This window comes from Acipenser ruthenus, chromosome 6, assembly GCF_902713425.1.
Source record: "Acipenser ruthenus chromosome 6, fAciRut3.2 maternal haplotype, whole genome shotgun sequence".
NCBI lineage: Eukaryota > Metazoa > Chordata > Actinopteri > Acipenseriformes > Acipenseridae > Acipenser > Acipenser ruthenus.
In genome coordinates, this window is record NC_081194.1 from 74,304,983 (window position 1) to 74,323,445 (window position 18,463).

Genomic DNA, 18,463 nt, shown 5'->3' on the forward strand with positions numbered 1-18,463 from the left:
ATTGAAAGCGTTCTGTTTGGCCTACATTTGTCATAGACAAAAAAAAAAGACACCTCTATATGTTTTCCTGCTTACATCAGTGCATTTCCGCAAGCAATCATAAGTTCCAAGCACTTGTGAAAACCATTTTACTTCAAAACAAATCCAATGAGCGATTCACTTGAAAGTATCAGTAGTTTTCCTGGAAATACTCGTCTGAGGATCACTATTCATTTTGAACCCCATGTTCATTTTAAAACATCCCTGAATGAAACATTACGTGGTTGTCTGCTTTAGGAATCCCAAAGTACCTTTTTTCTTAACTGTATGCAAGAGCAAATAATATATATATATCTTGTACTACATAACAGACAAACAAACATATAGTCTCAACATTGATTTGAAATGGGGCATCTCCCGCATACAGTGGTTTTAGCAGGTTGGGAGCTTCTCGGGCGTGCATGTAGCAAACAATTGCACGATTGGTAGGTTTCAAAAGACCAGATGACGCTGCTATTTTTCTTGACCGGAATCTTTCAGTAGGCTCGTTTCAGGACTGAGAGGATCCACGTCCGCCCAGTATGGCAGGATCAGGGGCAGGCTGGCCACTCGCTTCTCCAGTAGACGCCACAGGTGCAGTGCGACAAACTCATTCCCTTTGTCTGACAAGTGAAGTCCATCAGACAAATACGAGGAAAACTCCTGGGAGCAAAGAAAAACAAGAGCTTTCAATTCCCATATCCTAAAGGCCACAAGCTCAACTAAAGCTCCATTTGCAAAGTTAAATTATTCTTGGCTTCACTCCCTCTATAAGAAGATTCACTCGAGTGCAAAGCAGGCAAGCCTGAGGGTCAAAACCTTTCTGTGCCATGCATCCTCTGTGGATAATTTATAAAAACATTTACTTGTTTCACATATCACTATTATCACTAATCTTGGACAACTTTATCTATGGTACGGTTAGGATTTTTTTTCACTTTTCTTTTACCGATTGGATGGTGACTACCTTCATTATTATTATTATTATTTATTTCTTAGCAGACACCCTTATCCACAGCAATTTACAATTGTTACAAGAGATCACATTATTTTTACATACAATTACATTATGTTTTACACGTTATTTTTACATACAATTACCCATTTATACAGTTGGGTTTTTACTGGAGCAATCTAGGTAAAGTACCTTGCTCAAGGGTACAGCAGCAGTGTCCCCCACCTGGGATTGAACCCACGACCCTCCGGTCAAGAGTCCAGAGCCCTAACCACAATGTGAACAGGTCAAGTAATACAGTTTATTACAGGTGTTCTACAATGCATTAACATGTTTATGCTGCAATCCTCACAGCTACCAGGAACAAACACAATGCAAAACTGATACAAAAATGAGCTTTTACTACATTCAGTATTACAGCGTTGTGCCACCATTTGCCTGTGCTTACCTGGCCATTCTTTTGCATCAGGGTCCAGAGGTCAAGGACCTCAGTCCCACACTCTGCAGCTACCTGAACACAGGCTTGGGCATACTGTCCAGCAACGGCATTGAGACGGTTCAGAGCACACCCTAAACCAGGGGAAACAGAGTTATACCAGGTTTACAGAAAACAATGATTTATTTTCATTCAAATGTGGGCTTGCTTATGCTTTTTTGGTAAACTTGCAAATACTCTGAATTCAACTGAGTTTTTAAAAATGTATTACAGTGTTACGTTATGCAAACTGAATCCCCCTTGTATTCTGTGATACATAACAGCTGCACTTCAATGATGGAAGTCAGTTTTAGTCACAGTGGCAGCAGATCTGACAGGACTGATCATGGGTATTCAGTTGGCAAGTGCTTCTTTATCCAGTACACAAATTACTGTATTTCACAAGGAACCGCCTCAAAATGAATGGCTCAAAATTTCCACCCCCAAATTCCCTGAAGGGATTATAAAGCAGCAATCATTTCTAAATTGCCACTTATCCCTCCACAACAATTAGTAGCTTGCAGATAATAAACCAGAGCTGGTATATTTGCATGTAAGTTGAACATTTCTTTCACCTTTCACAATGCACTCCTTTTCCCAAGCTGCCTCGTCCAGAGGGGGTGATGTTATTAGAATAACTTTCTCTTCCGGGATACTGACAGTCTTCAAATACTGGACCATGCTCTTAAGGTTCAGAGCATACTCTTCAATAGGGATGTGTTGCTGTGGGTTCTTTTCTGTAAAAAATAAATGCCAACAACTTTTAGTGTCACCTTGACCTTTAAGGCACTAAACAGTTTTAATAGTTTTAAGGGAACAGACACAATTAACAAATACAATATGGTATTAATAAACATTTCTAGACTTTAACAATAGTCTAGAAAAATGTAATGAATATCAAGCTTTATTCAGTTAAGGATGTGTTACTTGAAGACAAACGATACGTATTTAAAGCTGCTGTGTTCAATTTTGAACTTTAATACAATTGCCTGGTATTTGTTCACTGCATTCTTCACAAGTTTAGCCTTCTGGGCATTACTTTAGAAACCTGACAATCAAGTCTGTTGAAAGGATTGCCACAAAGTCTCTCTGTGAGTCAAGGTAGGCCAGGTGTTGTTGTACCTGCTGTGTAATGTTATTATTTATTTATTTCTTAGCAGACGCCCTTATCCAGGGCGATGTCTTGGGAATTTGTGTTTTTGCCGTACACAGTTCTCACTTTACAAGAAACATCTATAGAGCTGCGTGACAGAGACAGAATGATTCTTGGTGATAAATCTCCTGACCGGTGAGGGCGCTATGTAAAAGGAACAGAGTGCCCTGGATTGGATGGCCAGACAATTCATTCCCAGGGTTAGAAGGAAGTCAGTCATCTAGAAAGGGTGCGGAGCTACGATACACTAAATCATCGACCCGTAAGGGAAACAACGACACAGACTGGAGGAGCAGTTGCACTAGTTAACCAAGGGGTCATGATTGACGGTACAAAAAGGGGGCGTAGCAAAGTGATCTGTTCCTTTGCATGGTTAAAGCTGAACCGGAAAGAGACTGTGTATTGTAATCATGAGTGTTTTGTTTGTTTAGTTTTGTCGTGTCTAAAGAACCACTTGTTTGTTGCTATTAGACGGCTGAACACGATCTGTCGCCAAAGGCCAGCACTTACCCAGACATCACTGCACATTATTTCACGAATAACTGTATTTACACCACAAGCACTATAGCACGCACTGTGGACTTGTGTTTGTGTTACGTGTGGGTGTTTAAATATCGGGACTATTATTTCAGGACCAACCCGTGGATTAACAACAGTGCAATACACGTCGCTGTATTGCCTGTTCTCATTGTTATTGTTTACTGACGTTTTGTCATCAGACTTTACAAATAAAATATAATTGCATCTGGATTACCGTTGTCTGTCTGTTCATTAATCACTGCTGCATTCCTGCACCTGCACACTGTTAACCACTTTGCCACAAGCTGTCACCGTGGGCTTTCAGGTGTTAACTGCACCTCTACAATACATATCCATCCGGGAAACATGATCTATTAGTTGATCTGGAGTTGTTTTGTGACTCTCATGCCTGCTCCCTCTCACCAATACTGTCTATTATCATCTCAAGAACACTGTTTAAGACAGCTTGCTTACTAACTCGTACCACACCTCGACAGCGCATTACCCCACTGTACGCCTCCAGACAAGAGGAAAACTGTTTTTAAAACCTTGCTCCTCAATACTATGCCGTTGTTGGATGCTGGCCAACCTGTTATTCTCATAGTTCAATTCAAAGTTTGTCACCTTGTAATTTGTCACTAAAACACTTAAAGAAACACAAACAGATGCACAGTAAAATTCAATACTACCTTTCAAGGCACAGTCATTTGCTCCGAAGAAGATGGTGACTGCTGCGATGTTCTGTGTGTCCATGTTCTCCCGGTTGATAACCCGTGGCAGAATAATCTTAGCCCATTCGCTATTATACCCCGACAGACCACGATTTATTACATCGCATTTCCTTCGAAAAAAATAAATATAAATCCAAAATCCAGTTGCAAAATTCTGCAACTTTGCATAAGAAACATATCTCTTTAGTGTATACCTGACTGTAAAAATATGTAAAACACCAGGGAGGGGGTGTAGAACAATCAACAGACTAAAATAAAAATAAAAAAATGAATAAATAAAACTTCTCTTTGATGGTTAACTGACCCTGTTTCATATAACAGCACCACCTTGTATTGTGTACATAATGGATGCTTTACGACCCTCTCCCACCCAAAGAGCAACTGTACAAATAATTTATAGTCTGTGTCCAAAATTGACAAATATAATTTGTTAATTTCAGAAAACAGCAGTCCTGTAGCACAACAAGTAATGTCTACGAAGCAGTTTTGTGTGACTTTGTAATGTGACCACTCGTGTGTCATCTCAGGTGTGCAATTCCAAATATACTTTCAGAACAGTGCAGGGATGGAAATGAGACTCCCTTTAAATAGAGTTTGAGCTATTCCTGGTGTCACTGTGAGTTTAATAATAATACACACTGTGGCTAATCAAGCGTGTAGTAAACTCTGGAATGGGTGAAACTGCTATGCAGTAGGGTCTTACAGCAGTGGAAAAAGGAAACACAAGTAGATGGAATGGACTAGACTGTGAAAAACTCACCGAGCTAGCCTACTTGATATGGCAGACCCCCATCCGAAATGTTCAAAAGAAAACTACATTTATTAAAAAAACAAACAAACAAAAAAAAACAATAAATAATACTGTGACTGCCAAATACAGTTAACTCCTTTAGAGAAACTATGAATGCTGTCTGAAGAGTTTCGTTCAATGGACATCGGAAAACGAGCACCAATAGTTAATATTGTTAAACGGTATAACGAATTGCTCTCTGACGCGGTCAATCGCCTAGGAGCACTGTCGTACCAATGCTCTCAAACACCGTAAACAGGCCTTGCCGCATTTTCACTTTTACATAAGAAAATTATTCCAAAACCTAAGGTTGGCATGTTGTTTAGGTGGCTATTTATTGCCATTACGTACTACAGCAGTTATATTTACATATTAGATTCGATATTAATTACGTTTGTTCATTTGTTCTTCCTACCTGTGTGATAGAGTCGCCATAAAGAATGACCTTGGGCCATACAATGCTCTTAACGCTCGACATTGTTGACAAACTAATCTATGCCGACAGCTCGGGCACAGCGGCTTTTCCACGCCCCTCTCGGAGCCACAGAGCCTCTTGTGTTCAAACCGAAAATGACAAGAGTAACATTTGTCAACTTCTGTGTCTGAACGAACCATTTACAAAAATGTTTTAAGTTCACCCTAAAATTGATGATAAACAATAAAATGCAATAAATAAATAAGATAATGTAAGCCATGTTTAACATGTAAAACGCTGTAACATATTTTATATTGCGAACAAAACATCAACAAAAGATATGCAATAATGGGGCTGTAACCTACAGTGCCGTGAAAAAGTATTTGCCCCGTTTGATTTTCTGCATTTTTTTTATATTTTTGACACTGAATATTATCAGAAACCAAAACCTAATATTAGATAAAAGGGACCCTGAGTGAACAAATAACACAAAAATGTGATACATATTTCATTTATTTATTAAAGAAAGTCATGCAACACCCAATGCCCCCATGTGAAAAAGTAATCACCCCCTTAGACTCAATAACTGGTTACGCCACCTTTAGCAGCAATAACTGCAACCAAACGCTTCCTGTAGTTATTGATTAGTCTCTCACAGCGCCGTGGAGGAATTTTGGCCCACTCCTCCATGCAGAACCGATTCAACTCAGTGACTTTTGTGGGTTTTCAAGCATGAACTGCTAGTTTCAGGTCCTGAATTGATGGGTGTGATCTCCACAGCTATACACAACACTGCAGTAAGATCTACTGCATATAGAAATATTACGACTTCTCATGTGCGTCTGTTTCTAAATTAAATTTATGATGTCTCCTGCAACTGTGCAACTAGGGAAACTTCTGCCAGCTCCAGGCTGCACAGCACTGCGCTCAGGTTTAACCCAGGGCCATTACAGTAAACAGCCTTTCCTGCTGCAAACAAAAAAACTCAAATAAAAAGCCCACCAAAATCAGATTTCATGTGCTGGCAAGTATTTTGTTGGTTTAAAAATTACACAGTATTTCTGTCATGTAACAAGAACCTAGATCTTTCCAATAGTCTGTGTGTGTGTGGAGGTCATCCTTAAACCTACTGTAGCAGGTAGTCTAATGAAGGTGTGGTATTGAAAACACACACATCCCATCAGGAAGTCAATATTGTAGCGATGCTGGCAGTGTAAGGGCCAAGAAGCACAAGAGTCAGATGTATAATATAGGCAGATAAAAGCTTGGTACTTAAGTGCTCTCTGCCAATTTTCTTGCAAAACTAATGGGACTATGCATTTACCAGAAGCTAGTCGGTTGGGTTAGGAACTACTGAAAACAGAAGATAAAATAAGCAACACTCCTTGACCTATACACCCACTTGGAAAATGGTATTCTAGAAGGTATTTGTTTGAAGAACTGAGTAGAAGAAAACAAAAATACAATATCTGAAAAGCAATTTATTCAAGTCATTCCTCAGATGCTGCAGCTAATATAGTCTACACTAATTGAATAATTGCATCATTCAAATCTCTGAAAATGATACTGTCGAGGATGATACCTGAATATCAGAAATTACATACTGTAGGTTCTGTCGCAAAAACAACATTCCTTTGCTAACTAAGCTATGGTGTAATACAAAATTTCAATTTTTTAAAAGAAAAAAATGTACATACAACTGATAAAAGAAAACAAATAAAAAAAGACATGCCACGTTGTTACTTATTCATTTTATTCCATAAAATAAAATCTTTTTTTAGACATCAATTATCAATTTTTAACAGCCTTTTTTTTTTTTTTTACTCCAGTGAAAAAGATGTATATTTATCTTTTTTTTGTTTCCCAAAAGCAAAATAAAAGGTCTGTCACTTCATCTGGGGTTAATTTGAAGACTCAAGTGGACCCAAGTTGTTTCTTACTAATTTTGAAATATTGCTTTCAGAAAAATGGGAACAAAAAGAAAGTTTTGAAAATTAGCCCGGAGTCATCTACTGATTAACACAATGGCTCATGCAAGAACAGCTCCTAAGATGTGTGTCTATTCTTAGCAAGCCATTTTGTTGTCCCAGCAGGATGGGGGCACAGTCTCCTGCAGTGTGCCTTCTATAGTTTAATAAGGCTTCTCCTCAGAGGGCAGGGTTAAGGGCATCGTAAAGTCTCTGCACAGCCAGCTCCACCATTTCCTTCAGGGACTCATCGTCTGCACTGCCCTCCTCGTAATCCACTGTCTGGAATGAAACACAATGCTGGGGCTGAAACCACTCACCACTGCCATCACAACACTCAAACAACACTCCAGCTACTCCAAAGTGAAAGCCAGGGCAAACGGCCTGTGCTGAGCTCAAATATTACACTCCCTAAACGTGAATTAGAAACATACACAGGGATGGAATTGCAAAGCAATTTGACCCATTCCCAGTTTTGCTAAGACACACCTGAGCTTGTTAAATACACACTGAGGCTAATAAAGTAAAACTTGCAATGGGTGAAACTGCTTTCATATTAGCAATTCCAAAAGAAATCTTATTTCTATCCCTATATACATATTAGCAATGATTTGCTACCTTAAAAACAGTTTCATCCGGGATCATCTTATACTCAGCCCTTGTCCTCAATACTCACTCGTGTCTCCAGATTAATATAAGCAGTCTTCCCATCCACAGTGACTGACAGATCTTTGCCATCTTTGAAATGTACAGACTCTTCTCCAAACATGTCCCTATAGAGATTAAAAGAGTTTTAACCTGATGAAGAAACTCCAAAAGGATGTAGATACAGAGATTAAAGGGCTACCTGCATACCTGCATCATACAGGAAATGCAACAAACACAATTATAACCCTAATAGAACGTTGGGCATTGCCTTAGCCTATCAGGATGCACCATTTCAGGCCATTATCTACCAAGGAAGGCCTGCTAGTGTAATTTCTAATTAATATCAATTCCGCTTGAATTTTTATATATATATATATATATATATATATATATATATATATATAATCAAATATATAATCAAAAAAGATAAATAAACCGGAGGAATTGGTGTGTTGACAGTTAGTATTGAGAGAATGACCTGTGGGTTGTTGAAAGCCCAACCACCCCCTCAGGTCATTATCTGCCAGTTACAGATTGACACAGACCCTTAAATACTGCTTGCAGCAGACAGCTGGAGAGAATCTTAATGGCAATTCCCCTTTACACGAATTGTGTCCATATTAGTTAATGCAACAATATTTAGACAACAGCTACTTGCTACTTCTACCCGTCACGTTTCACTGCTCTGCTGTGGCCACTCCCAACCCCCACAGCAGCAGTGCAAGTGGCAGAGTGACTTCATAACCACACTGTACTAACAGCATGTATCTCTGAAAGTGTTCTTGAAATCACAAACTTTTCAAAGTTATGAAAATTGATTCAACTGCACTGACAATGATGCAATGCTCTTTAGGGGTTGGAAAATGTATTTCAAAAGCTTAATTGCCAGGCCTTTAAAAATATAATTGCACTTACTGTAGCATAACTTCCAGTCTCTTCTGGTAGGTTTCCATATCAACTCTATCCTGTTTGGTATTTGCCATGGCTGTAAGCGAAGAGCATACTGTTAACAGGTCAGTTCCCTACAAAACTGCATTGGCACACCTAATAAGATGAACTGTTATCTCTTTTGTGGTCCACTGCAGCTAAAAGACCAACTGATAAAAACAATGCCACATCACATGAAGGTCAGGAGCTATGCACTTATACAGGTTATGGGTAAAATAAAAGGCTACTGCATCACATATTTTTAATTGTTTTCCTGCAATTTACAAAAGCTCTTCTTCTAATCATTACTTTAGAAAGGTCAGGAATGTCTTTTGGCACCCCTCGCAACAATGTGACAAGCAGAACCCAACTGACCTTTCTGAGCCTTGGGATTGGACTGCACCTCCAGGACGACGGTGGTCACTGCGTCAGCGTACATGTCATTCAATGGATTGGCAATCCACTGGGAAACAGAAAACACACAATGGTGAGTGAGCATCTCTTGCACCAGCTCTCTCGCCTAATCCAGCTATAACTTTGCTCCACCCCCCCCCCCCCCCCCCCCATTTTTATTTCTGATTGCCATCTGAAAGTTGATCAATATTTAAACCCAGCCTTAAGGTTACCCATGTCTGCTTTCCTTCACACCGACCCCTCTCCCCTAACCTCACCTCCAATACCACCATTCCAGGTTCCTGCACCAGTGTGATGTTTTTGAAAACCTTCAGTGCAGGCCTGTCGTGATTCTCAATTTCTTCAATATTCCCTAAAAAAACAAGGAAAGAACACATAGGGTAAACTGGGGCACATAATCCAAAACATACAGTAGCACAAAACACAATATTACCCCCTTAACCTCCAACTATTTGCCATTTTGTCTGTCCATTACTTAACAATAAAAGGTCAACTATGATTCCTGCTTCAGGGGGAAAAAACATGATAGATGTCTGGAAATTGAACTGCAAACCAAGATTTAAAGTACCGAGTTACAAACCTGCTATATTGCGTAGCTGACTCTCCAGCAGTGTGAATGGGCCTGTGAAAGGAATGGCCTGGGTCTGTTTAACTGTGCTCATTGATAGTTCTGTATAATCTGAAAAGACAAGAAACACATTCATAACAAGATCTGCAGAGATTGCTGTTGTAACACCACTACAAACCCCCAAAAGAGGAGATATGTATAGGTAGCATTAAAGGCATGCAATACTTACTGGACAGATCTGATGGAGTGACTATGTGGTAGTTGAAGTTCCGTTTCACAAGTATTCCTGAAACTCTCTGACCTTGTTCACTCTTTTTGTCTGCCAGGGATCCCATAACCTAAAAGGAAAAATGGAAAAATTAAAAGCCTGCAAAGCTTAAAAAAAAAAAGGTAATAGTCTATTCTAAAAAGACACTCTGATCAAGATATTACCTGAATAAATGGCTAGCTAGCACAGTGGGTTAATTCATTTATTAGCTTTTAACCTCTGTAGGTCCAGTGGATACATATGGAGATATGGAGACCAATTTATTTATTTATTTAATTTATATATCGCCTTTCATACCATGATATCTCAAAGCGCTTTACAGATAGTATGTATCATGATCAAGAAACAAGACAGAACAGTATAATCACACAATTAACAAAATATAATTATATTAACAATAACAATAAATAGCAAATATCTAGATAGGACAATTTAAAAAAAAACAAAAAAAAACACACAGAGGAAATAAGTAAAAATAAAAAAATAAAAAAATAAGAATAACAAATAAAATACAAAGTTAGCAGATAAAAATAGAATAGGTTAAAAAAGCTGATCTTTAAAAATGAGTCTTTAATCTTGATTTAAAAATCCTGACCGAAGCAGCATCTCTAATAGAGGAAGGCAAAGAGTTCCACAGCTTGGGAGCATTAAAACAAAACACACTTTCTCCTCTCCTTTTCAATTTTACCATTGGGAGGCACAAAAGGCCAGCGTTAGCCGACCTTAAAGTGCGCACAGGTTTATATGGGGACAGAATCTCTCTTAGGTACTCTGGTGCTAAGCCATTTAGTGCTTTATATGTTAATAGTAAGATTTTAAAAATCAATTCTAAAATGTATTGGAAGCCAGTGCAATGAGGCCAACACAGGAGTTACATGAGCCAGTTTTTTCATTCTAGTCAGAACCCTAGCTGCTGCATTTTGAACAAGCTGTAAACGTGGTAAGGCGCGATATGGAAGTGCAGCAAAAAAGCATTGCAATAATCAAATCTTACTGAAACGAAAGCATGAATTCGTTTCTCAGCATCAGCCAAAGAAAGAAAAGACCTAATTTTAGCAATGTTATGTAGGTGATAAAAAGACACTTTCACACTTTTTTGAGTATGTGCCTCAAAACTCAAACCAGAATCAAATATAACCCCCCAAGTTTGCCCAAATCTTTTTTTTTTTTTTTTTTTTTTTTTTAATTTAGTCGATGCCAATTATTTTGTTTATTATTTTCTCCCCAATTTGGAATGGCCAATTTGGAATGGCTGTCCTCCGAAGCGTGTGCCGTCAGTCGACCGCTTTTTTTCACACTGCGGACTCACCATGCAGCCACCCAAGAGCTACAGCGTCGGAGGACAACGCAGCTCTCTGGCAGCTTACAGGCAAGCCCGCAGGCGCCCGGCCAGACTACAGGGGTCGCTGGTGCGTGGCGAGCCGAGGACACCCTGGCCGACCTAACCCTCCCCCCCCCCGTAGCAGCATACACAAAGAAAATAATATTGGACCAAGAATAGAGCCCTGGGGTATAGGTCCTTAAAAGACTGTCCATTCTTGATTCCACATCTTTGACCCTAGCACCCGGAAAACAAGTAACAGTCCTGTTTAGTGGGTCTACGCAGGAAAAATCACTATCAACATAGCACAGAGTGGAATCACCTATTAAAAACACCTCACTTTTGCTTTCTTCAAAATCTTGATCTGTCTTCAAAGAATCAAATCCGTCAGATATTTCGACAACATCGTTACAATGCATTCTTTCTTTTTTTGTTCCTGGTAGAAACCCAGTTCCCTTTTTCTTCAGCTAGACCCTTTGGAAGCTCTTCTGTATCCCTTGTATGAGCAAGACTAACCCGTTCCTCTGGCTCACAGTTTGTAATACCAGGAATCTGAGAGTGGTTAAACAAATTAAACCTGGCATCATTAGCGGTTTCTCCTTCTGAGTCCAGGATCAGCCATGTATTATTACATTGACTGAAACTGGTATCTATAAACTGCTCATTTGAATGAATACTTCTCAGTGTATTAAGTTGTCTTTCAAGGGAGACAATACTTTCTGACAGAGGCTGATTAGAGATACATTTTTCATATATAAACTTATCCTCAAAGCAGGTAGCATTTACTACAATATACATTTCGCAGGTTAAACAAACCACAGCTCATCACCATTTCACCTTCCATTCTGCTGTTACTTTAGGAGGTGGATTGCAGGCCTGAAGAATCCAAGGAGGTGGATTACAGGCCTCAAGAATCCAAGGAGTCCCCAGCAATGTGCTACCTCACCCCCTAAATAAGCTGGTTCCCACATCATCAGTGCCTTAACTATCCCGTCTCCAGTGCTTCCAAGTCAACAGGCATTAATCCCTTTAGGAGACAGCCCGAGAATACACTCCCCCATCTGTTTCTGCGAAGCCCCCTACCTTGGCGAGTTTCTCTCCTCTGAAGTTAAGTGTCACAGCCTCAGTGTTGCGTGGGTTGTGTACTTCGATATGAGCTTCATCATTGTCTTCATATTCACGGATCAGCGCAGCCTTCAGCCTGGCCATTTCATTCTGTTCACCGTGGACCAGGATCTGAGAATGTGGAAAGATGAAGTCAGGCTTTTTATGCAAGTAAAATACAGCATTTCTACTAAAACCAAGGAAATAGCAAACAGAAGCAAAATCCCACTTCCAACAGATTTTACATCTCAACGTGGCTAACAGAGAAACAAGCAGGTCAACCAGTTCAATGATGAAATCCAAACCCCAGACCTCTTGGATCTTTTTCCTTCACTAAATCATTCATAAGTTTGTTTTAAAATTAATTCATATAGATATCTATGTATTAACACCTACTGTGAACATTTTCATTTGTTTAAATTAAACACATAGCCTTAAAAATTCGGGATTATTATAAAAAGGTTTACTAGAAACACATTTTCTTTACCTTTGCTGTACACCTGTATTCAGGCTGATCTGAAAGGAATGGAGCTTACCACGTGAGGCGGTTTTAGTGCCCGGATGAACTCGCTGGTCTGCTGATAGTCTGTGTGAGCAGAGAAGGAGATGTAATCCACAGACATCTTCAGCTGCAGCTTCTGTCCGGACATAGTGGTGATCTCCTCTGGTTCAGACATGATGTGCTGCACGGAAGGAAGAAACTCAGATGAATTTAAAACAAATGTGGCAGCACTTACTGGACATGTTAATAAACAGATGCATAAAAGACACCTAGGACATACTATTGAGAATTCAAGACAATTCAGCTGAACTTGATAGCATCACATTACAGCATGTACTCTACCCTCTGGAAAGAACTGTGTCTCAATAGCTTTACTTGTTCATTTGATTACCCACCTTGGCAAGGGTTCCTTCCACACTGTAACCTGCAATGATGACGCCATTCCTCTTATCAGTGCACCAGCTCTCAAACAGCTCCCTGGACAGGCCACTCTGCATCATACCTGGAGAGGCCATGACCACGCTGGGGCCGATGTCATCAAAATGATCCATGCTCTGGAAAAAGAATGACTGACGTTCTTTAGAGGCTCTAGGTTTGTTTGTGGTCTTCAACTTGACTGGATATTAATTTACTTCACAAGCCAGGGACAACACAACGTTATACTGCAGGTTATTTTTAACCTGATATAAGTAGTAACTGAAGCATGGGTCTATGTGGGTTAGGGGGTGAGGTGGTGCAAGCACAAAACACACACACACACACACACACACACACACACACTCTTTTAGTAACTGTAAACAATCAACAGAACTAACTTTCAGGTTGCTGATGTGCTTGAAAACAAAGGGGTTGTTGATATTGATAGCCTTGCGGATCTTGTCGTTCATGGCATGGACGTAAGTCTGATACACTGCCATGCACTTCTTAGCCAGGGACGAGGCATAGTAGATGGGAATGTCGTGTAGCTCCGGGTGATTCTGCCAGTATTCATCTGCAAATTAAAACAAGAAACACATGACACAGGGAGCTAACAGGAAGCGATTCCCCTCCCTATACCCTCTACCTGTATGAAGGCGCGAATACAGACACAAACAGGCAGGCACACACACCGAGAATAAGCAGCAGCTCCTGGGCTCTCCCCAAGGCAAAGACAGGAATGAGGCACCTCCCCTCCCTGTTCACAATGTCGTGCACAGTGTTGCAGAAGCGTGCCTCTCGTTCTTCCCTCTTCTCGTGGATGTGGGTGCCGTAGGTGGATTCCTAGGGAGGAGGAAAGTACTGAGAAGGGGAAGCCCTGAAAGCAGCTACCATTTTAAAAGGTACTTTTATAATTTAAAGAATACAAAGATGGTTTACTATATGAAGGGCAATGATCGCAGAATACCAATATGGAGCCTGTCAAGTTACTGTAACGTGAGATTTTCTTGCACTTAGAACATATGTAAAAATAACCGCAGAATTTTCAAACAAGGGTAAATTGTTTATCATTTAAAAAATCATGAATATGATTATAGTAACCTGAACCCAGATTTTTGTAGACAACATTGAGCATTTTAGAAAAATATTCCACTCATACCAGAAAGGCATGTCAGTAACATTATTCCATAACAAATAAATAAATAATGTGTTTCTTGCTACTCCCACATACTCATTGAAGCCCCAAACACTACAAATGCCCAAATAAATCTCTAATGAGAAATGTTCCTAAGTATTACATGAGGTAGTCCCCCACAGCAATCTGAAGTCACGTACAATAATGAGAATATCCGGTTTGACACTGGGAATCTCGGCTGCCATCAAATGCCTGTCTTCTTGCCGAGAGAAGTCTCCTGTGTACAACAACTGTAAAGAAGAAAGAAAACCATTTTGTTTTTAGTGTCTCTTGTGGGCACACCCAAGCAAGTCCACATGCAGTAGGATCATATTACTCTTTACTTATCTCTGGGTTCCTAAACCTACAGTGCAACTGGTTTCTCAGACCATGATTAGCACTAATCTTGGAAAACATTCCGTTAGGGAAGAAAGACCAGTCCTAATCAGGTTGAAACCAGATATTAATGCTTGGTCCTAATTAGAATTTCTAACTTTCAATCTCTAAAAGGATACTGTATGTGTACTGTGGACATACCACATTATCCACTTGTATGTCCTTTCCTTCACTTCCAAATACACCCCTAATTTATAATATGCATAAATAATGTTACAAGTAAAACAGAGTTAACCAAGGCTCTGCATTAGTCAAATAAGACTAAAAACAAGAGCACACAGACTGGACTGCTCTGAATGCACACTAAACTGGTTAACATAGTTTAGTTGTTGCCTGATCCTGAAAGCACAGGTCTACTCCCCATGTGACACTCCACCAAAAACCAGACAAGACATCAACAAAAAAAAATTCAAAGCCTTACCTTCACACCAGCTATTTCAATCATGAACATGGCTGCCCCCAGAACGTGGCCAGCATGGTAGCACCAAAATTTGATCCCCGCTACCTCCTTCACTTCGTGGAAGTTGATGGTTTCAATCTTGTCCATGCTTTCTTCCAGGTCTGTCTCTGTGTACAGCATGTCATCTGCTGAAATGTTACTACACACACACACACAAACAGATTGGCATTAAAGTGAAAAAAATACATGTTTTACACAAAAATTGCTGACATACATCCTCCAACCACAGCTCTAAACACAAAATGTAAGCGTGCCTTCAATTCTGGTGTGATGAGTGCCTCCACTGGGCTATATCCCCAGCAGGGGAAAATAAATAAGCACACTGACTGACAGATCTCATGTCAAGTACATTAAATACTACATCACAGGAGAAGCCGTTCTTTCAGTCCCAACTTATTTACTGTAAAGAGTATAGTTGTTTCACATACCTGACTTTTACATAATCTGACAGGAGCCATCGATAAATCGCTTTAGTTGCGTGAGTCATGAACGTCCTCCCTTTGAAACTGGTCTTCTGTAGAAACCAAGGCAAGGCCCCACAGTGATCCAAATGGAAACTAACAAAAAAAAAACAATCAAAATGAACAGGTCCTATTCCAAACCCTCCCACTTCCCACATGGAGGTCAAATCCACCCAGAGGATGTAATACCACTTTGACTCACTGGCTTATAAGGAGAAGGTCAATCTCTGCAGGGTCAATCAAATCAATGTAAGGGAGAGCATCCATCCCCTCCAGACCAGGGTGGATACCACAGTCCAGCTGTAAAGACAATACAGAAATGTGTGGGTTTTAATGATTTGGCTTGTGGAAGGCAAGTCCATTCCAGGACAGCCACTTCACTACAGGTTTAACAGGAATAATGATTTTAATGTAATAACAAGTTATGTCAGAAACAATTGTGACCCATATATCTAAGAAGGTAGAAGCAGAATTAGTGATTTCTGCAACAGACTTCTTACATACCATGATTTTTCTTCCCTTAAACTCCAGGATAATACATGACCTTCCCACCTCCTGTCCAGCACCACTGTGAGGAGACAGTGTAGAAATGTGTTTTAGTACAGTAAACAAGTCTTAGAATTAATTCAGTAACAGTTTCAGTAATGTGACCTTCATCAGGAGTACACCAAACCGCTAAGGGTGATACACAACATGAATGGAAATTACTCCTTTTGCACAGCAGTTTGATCCACTCCTGGTTTTACTATAAGTCTAATAAGACACACCTGAGCTTGTTACCTAATCAAGCTTGTAGTAAAACCTGGACTGCGTGAAACTGCTATGCAACAGGAGTCTTATTTCCATCACGGCACATCTGTAATTACAAGATTTGAACTAGAACAGAATCATGAAAACGTAGATGACCATTACCAACGTGCACCAAGAGTACACGAAACAAATGTAAGTATGATTTCTATACATTTATTTGTATACGCATTTTGGGGGGAAAAAAATTAACTGTTTTTATAATGTAGATCTAATATAATAGATAACAGCTCGACATCGAGAAAAAAAAATGCATTGGGCTAGCTTTGTGGGAATACAAGACTGTGGTAGATCTTGTAAAGACTCCAAAACGCACACACTGTTCTATGCCAGATTTAGATCTTTGTTGTCTTCATCAAGTAAATGATCATTTACTCACAGAGGTCTGATCAGGAGCTGGTCGCTTTCCTCCGCGGGAACCAAACTGTCTGCTTTTCTTTTTGCGGACATTTTTTTATATATAAAACGTATAATTAGATAGTCATAGAAGTGAATACTCGAAGCACAATTTTAACCCAAACTAAAGCTGTGCTACGCTAAGCTATGCACTAACAAACGCGAGGACCCGCTAGTAAACTTCCGTTCCATCACACCAATCACGTCCGACTGACAAACAAATCCCTATTAAACAGTTCCGCAAAAAGATTCTAAATCGTTTTGTTCCGTAGTCAGTGGCCTTTGGTGTGGGGTACGGTATAAAGGGAAAGTTAAAAAAAAGGTTACATTTTGTAACATTAACCTGATACCGTTCTGTTTAAGTTGCAACTCAATGACTATGTTTTTTTTTTTTACACCACTTTTTTTTAAATATGTAAACAAGATTCTTAATACAGTGTTTGTGAGCAAGGTTCACTGTGTATTATGTTATGCATGTACTGTATTAGATATAATGAACGATGTAGATAACTAAAAAATATCAATGATGTAACTAAACATATTTGTGTGAAATGGATACTGTAACATTAAATGAATAACTAATTTAACATCTGATAAGCTGATGGATTGTTTCCTTTCCTAAGCCTTCTCTTTGTTTTCATGTATTAATTTGGTGTTTATAATTGAGTAATCCACTGTCTCAATGCTAAGTAAAGAAATACTGCCGTGAGTATACAGTGATCTATTTGTCTCCCAATTTAAATAACTTATTCAGCAGACAAAGTGGCACAAAAAGAAACATGTTTACTAGACATCACCTGTAATGGCTTGACTGAGAGAACCATGGAGTACAGCTGTGTACCAAATGCAAAGATAATATCTCTGAGTGTGCTGTCTCTACCATGCGTACACCTAAAAAGGTAGATGACTTAAAAATGGTGATATCAGCGTCAATGGTTTATTTTTGTTGTGCTGTACCCATGATCAGACTTACACTGGAGAATCCTCTACTGTATTACAGTTGTTACCCTGATGTCTTTATCATCTGAAAACCACACAGTCACTTGACCACTATATTAGTGGTCACAGTTCAACAAGAAGACTTCGATTTTGCCTGAGGAGTTGTAGTAAGTAAAGTCAGCATCTCAAATGATTTTGATGTGTGTAGCCTGGGTGCACTTCAGGAGAAGAAGCGAGGGCTCACACCTACTAAATAAATTGGATCCCCTATTGATACCAAGTCAGAGCATTCACTTTTTTTCGGGCAATTTTCTCTCTCTCACCTCTGCAATGGTGATTTCCTCATGGGGCAGGAGAAGCAAAGCACTCTGCCTTGGATGTTGAAGGTCCGGGCCTCACTTTCTTCAAGGTACTCCCATCGAGACAGAGGAGGATCCCCAACTCAACCATATTGCCCTACAGCAGTTAACAAACCAATCTCGGTGACAGTTACACAAAATATAAACCGAACCTCGGGGACAGAGTTACACAAAATATAAACCGAACCTCGGGGACAGAGTTACACAAAATATAAACCCGACCTCGGTGACAGAGTTACACAAAATATAAACCCGACCTCGGTGACAGAGTTACACAAA

General features: G+C 39.7%; 2 protein-coding genes across 4 annotated transcripts; both read right to left on the reverse strand.

Annotated features, from left to right (window-relative positions):
* Window positions 1–114: 114 nt before the first annotated feature.
* Window positions 115–5,186, reverse strand: iah1 (isoamyl acetate hydrolyzing esterase 1 (putative)). Of its 2 annotated transcripts, XM_034017839.3 has the most exons (6): window positions 5,057–5,186; window positions 4,612–4,664; window positions 3,810–3,961; window positions 2,024–2,185; window positions 1,422–1,543; window positions 115–681 (listed from the first exon to the last, which is right to left on the reverse strand). In XM_034017839.3, exons 1-6 carry the CDS (start codon window positions 5,117–5,119, stop codon window positions 493–495), a joined length of 741 nt encoding a protein of 246 aa, XP_033873730.1. In that variant the 5' UTR covers window positions 5,120–5,186; the 3' UTR covers window positions 115–492. The 2 variants fall into 2 exon arrangements, with proteins under 2 accessions (XP_033873730.1, XP_033873731.1); XM_034017840.3 differs by lacking the exon at window positions 4,612–4,664 and having other exon boundaries at window positions 5,057–5,164.
* A 1,606-nt stretch (window positions 5,187–6,792) lies between these two features.
* Window positions 6,793–18,266, reverse strand: cpsf3 (cleavage and polyadenylation specific factor 3). 2 transcript variants are annotated; one of them, XM_059025799.1, is made up of 18 exons: window positions 18,149–18,266; window positions 16,188–16,251; window positions 15,886–15,983; window positions 15,651–15,779; window positions 15,184–15,361; window positions 14,528–14,617; window positions 13,885–14,035; window positions 13,591–13,766; window positions 13,171–13,329; window positions 12,810–12,956; window positions 12,253–12,405; window positions 9,810–9,918; window positions 9,593–9,691; window positions 9,270–9,364; window positions 8,974–9,061; window positions 8,587–8,656; window positions 7,700–7,796; window positions 6,793–7,305 (listed from the first exon to the last, which is right to left on the reverse strand). In XM_059025799.1, exons 1-18 carry the CDS (start codon window positions 18,169–18,171, stop codon window positions 7,204–7,206), a joined length of 2,028 nt encoding a protein of 675 aa, XP_058881782.1. In that variant the 5' UTR covers window positions 18,172–18,266; the 3' UTR covers window positions 6,793–7,203. The 2 variants fall into 2 exon arrangements, with proteins under 2 accessions (XP_058881782.1, XP_033873167.1); XM_034017276.3 differs by lacking the exon at window positions 18,149–18,266 and adding an exon at window positions 16,870–17,095.
* Window positions 18,267–18,463: the final 197 nt, after the last annotated feature.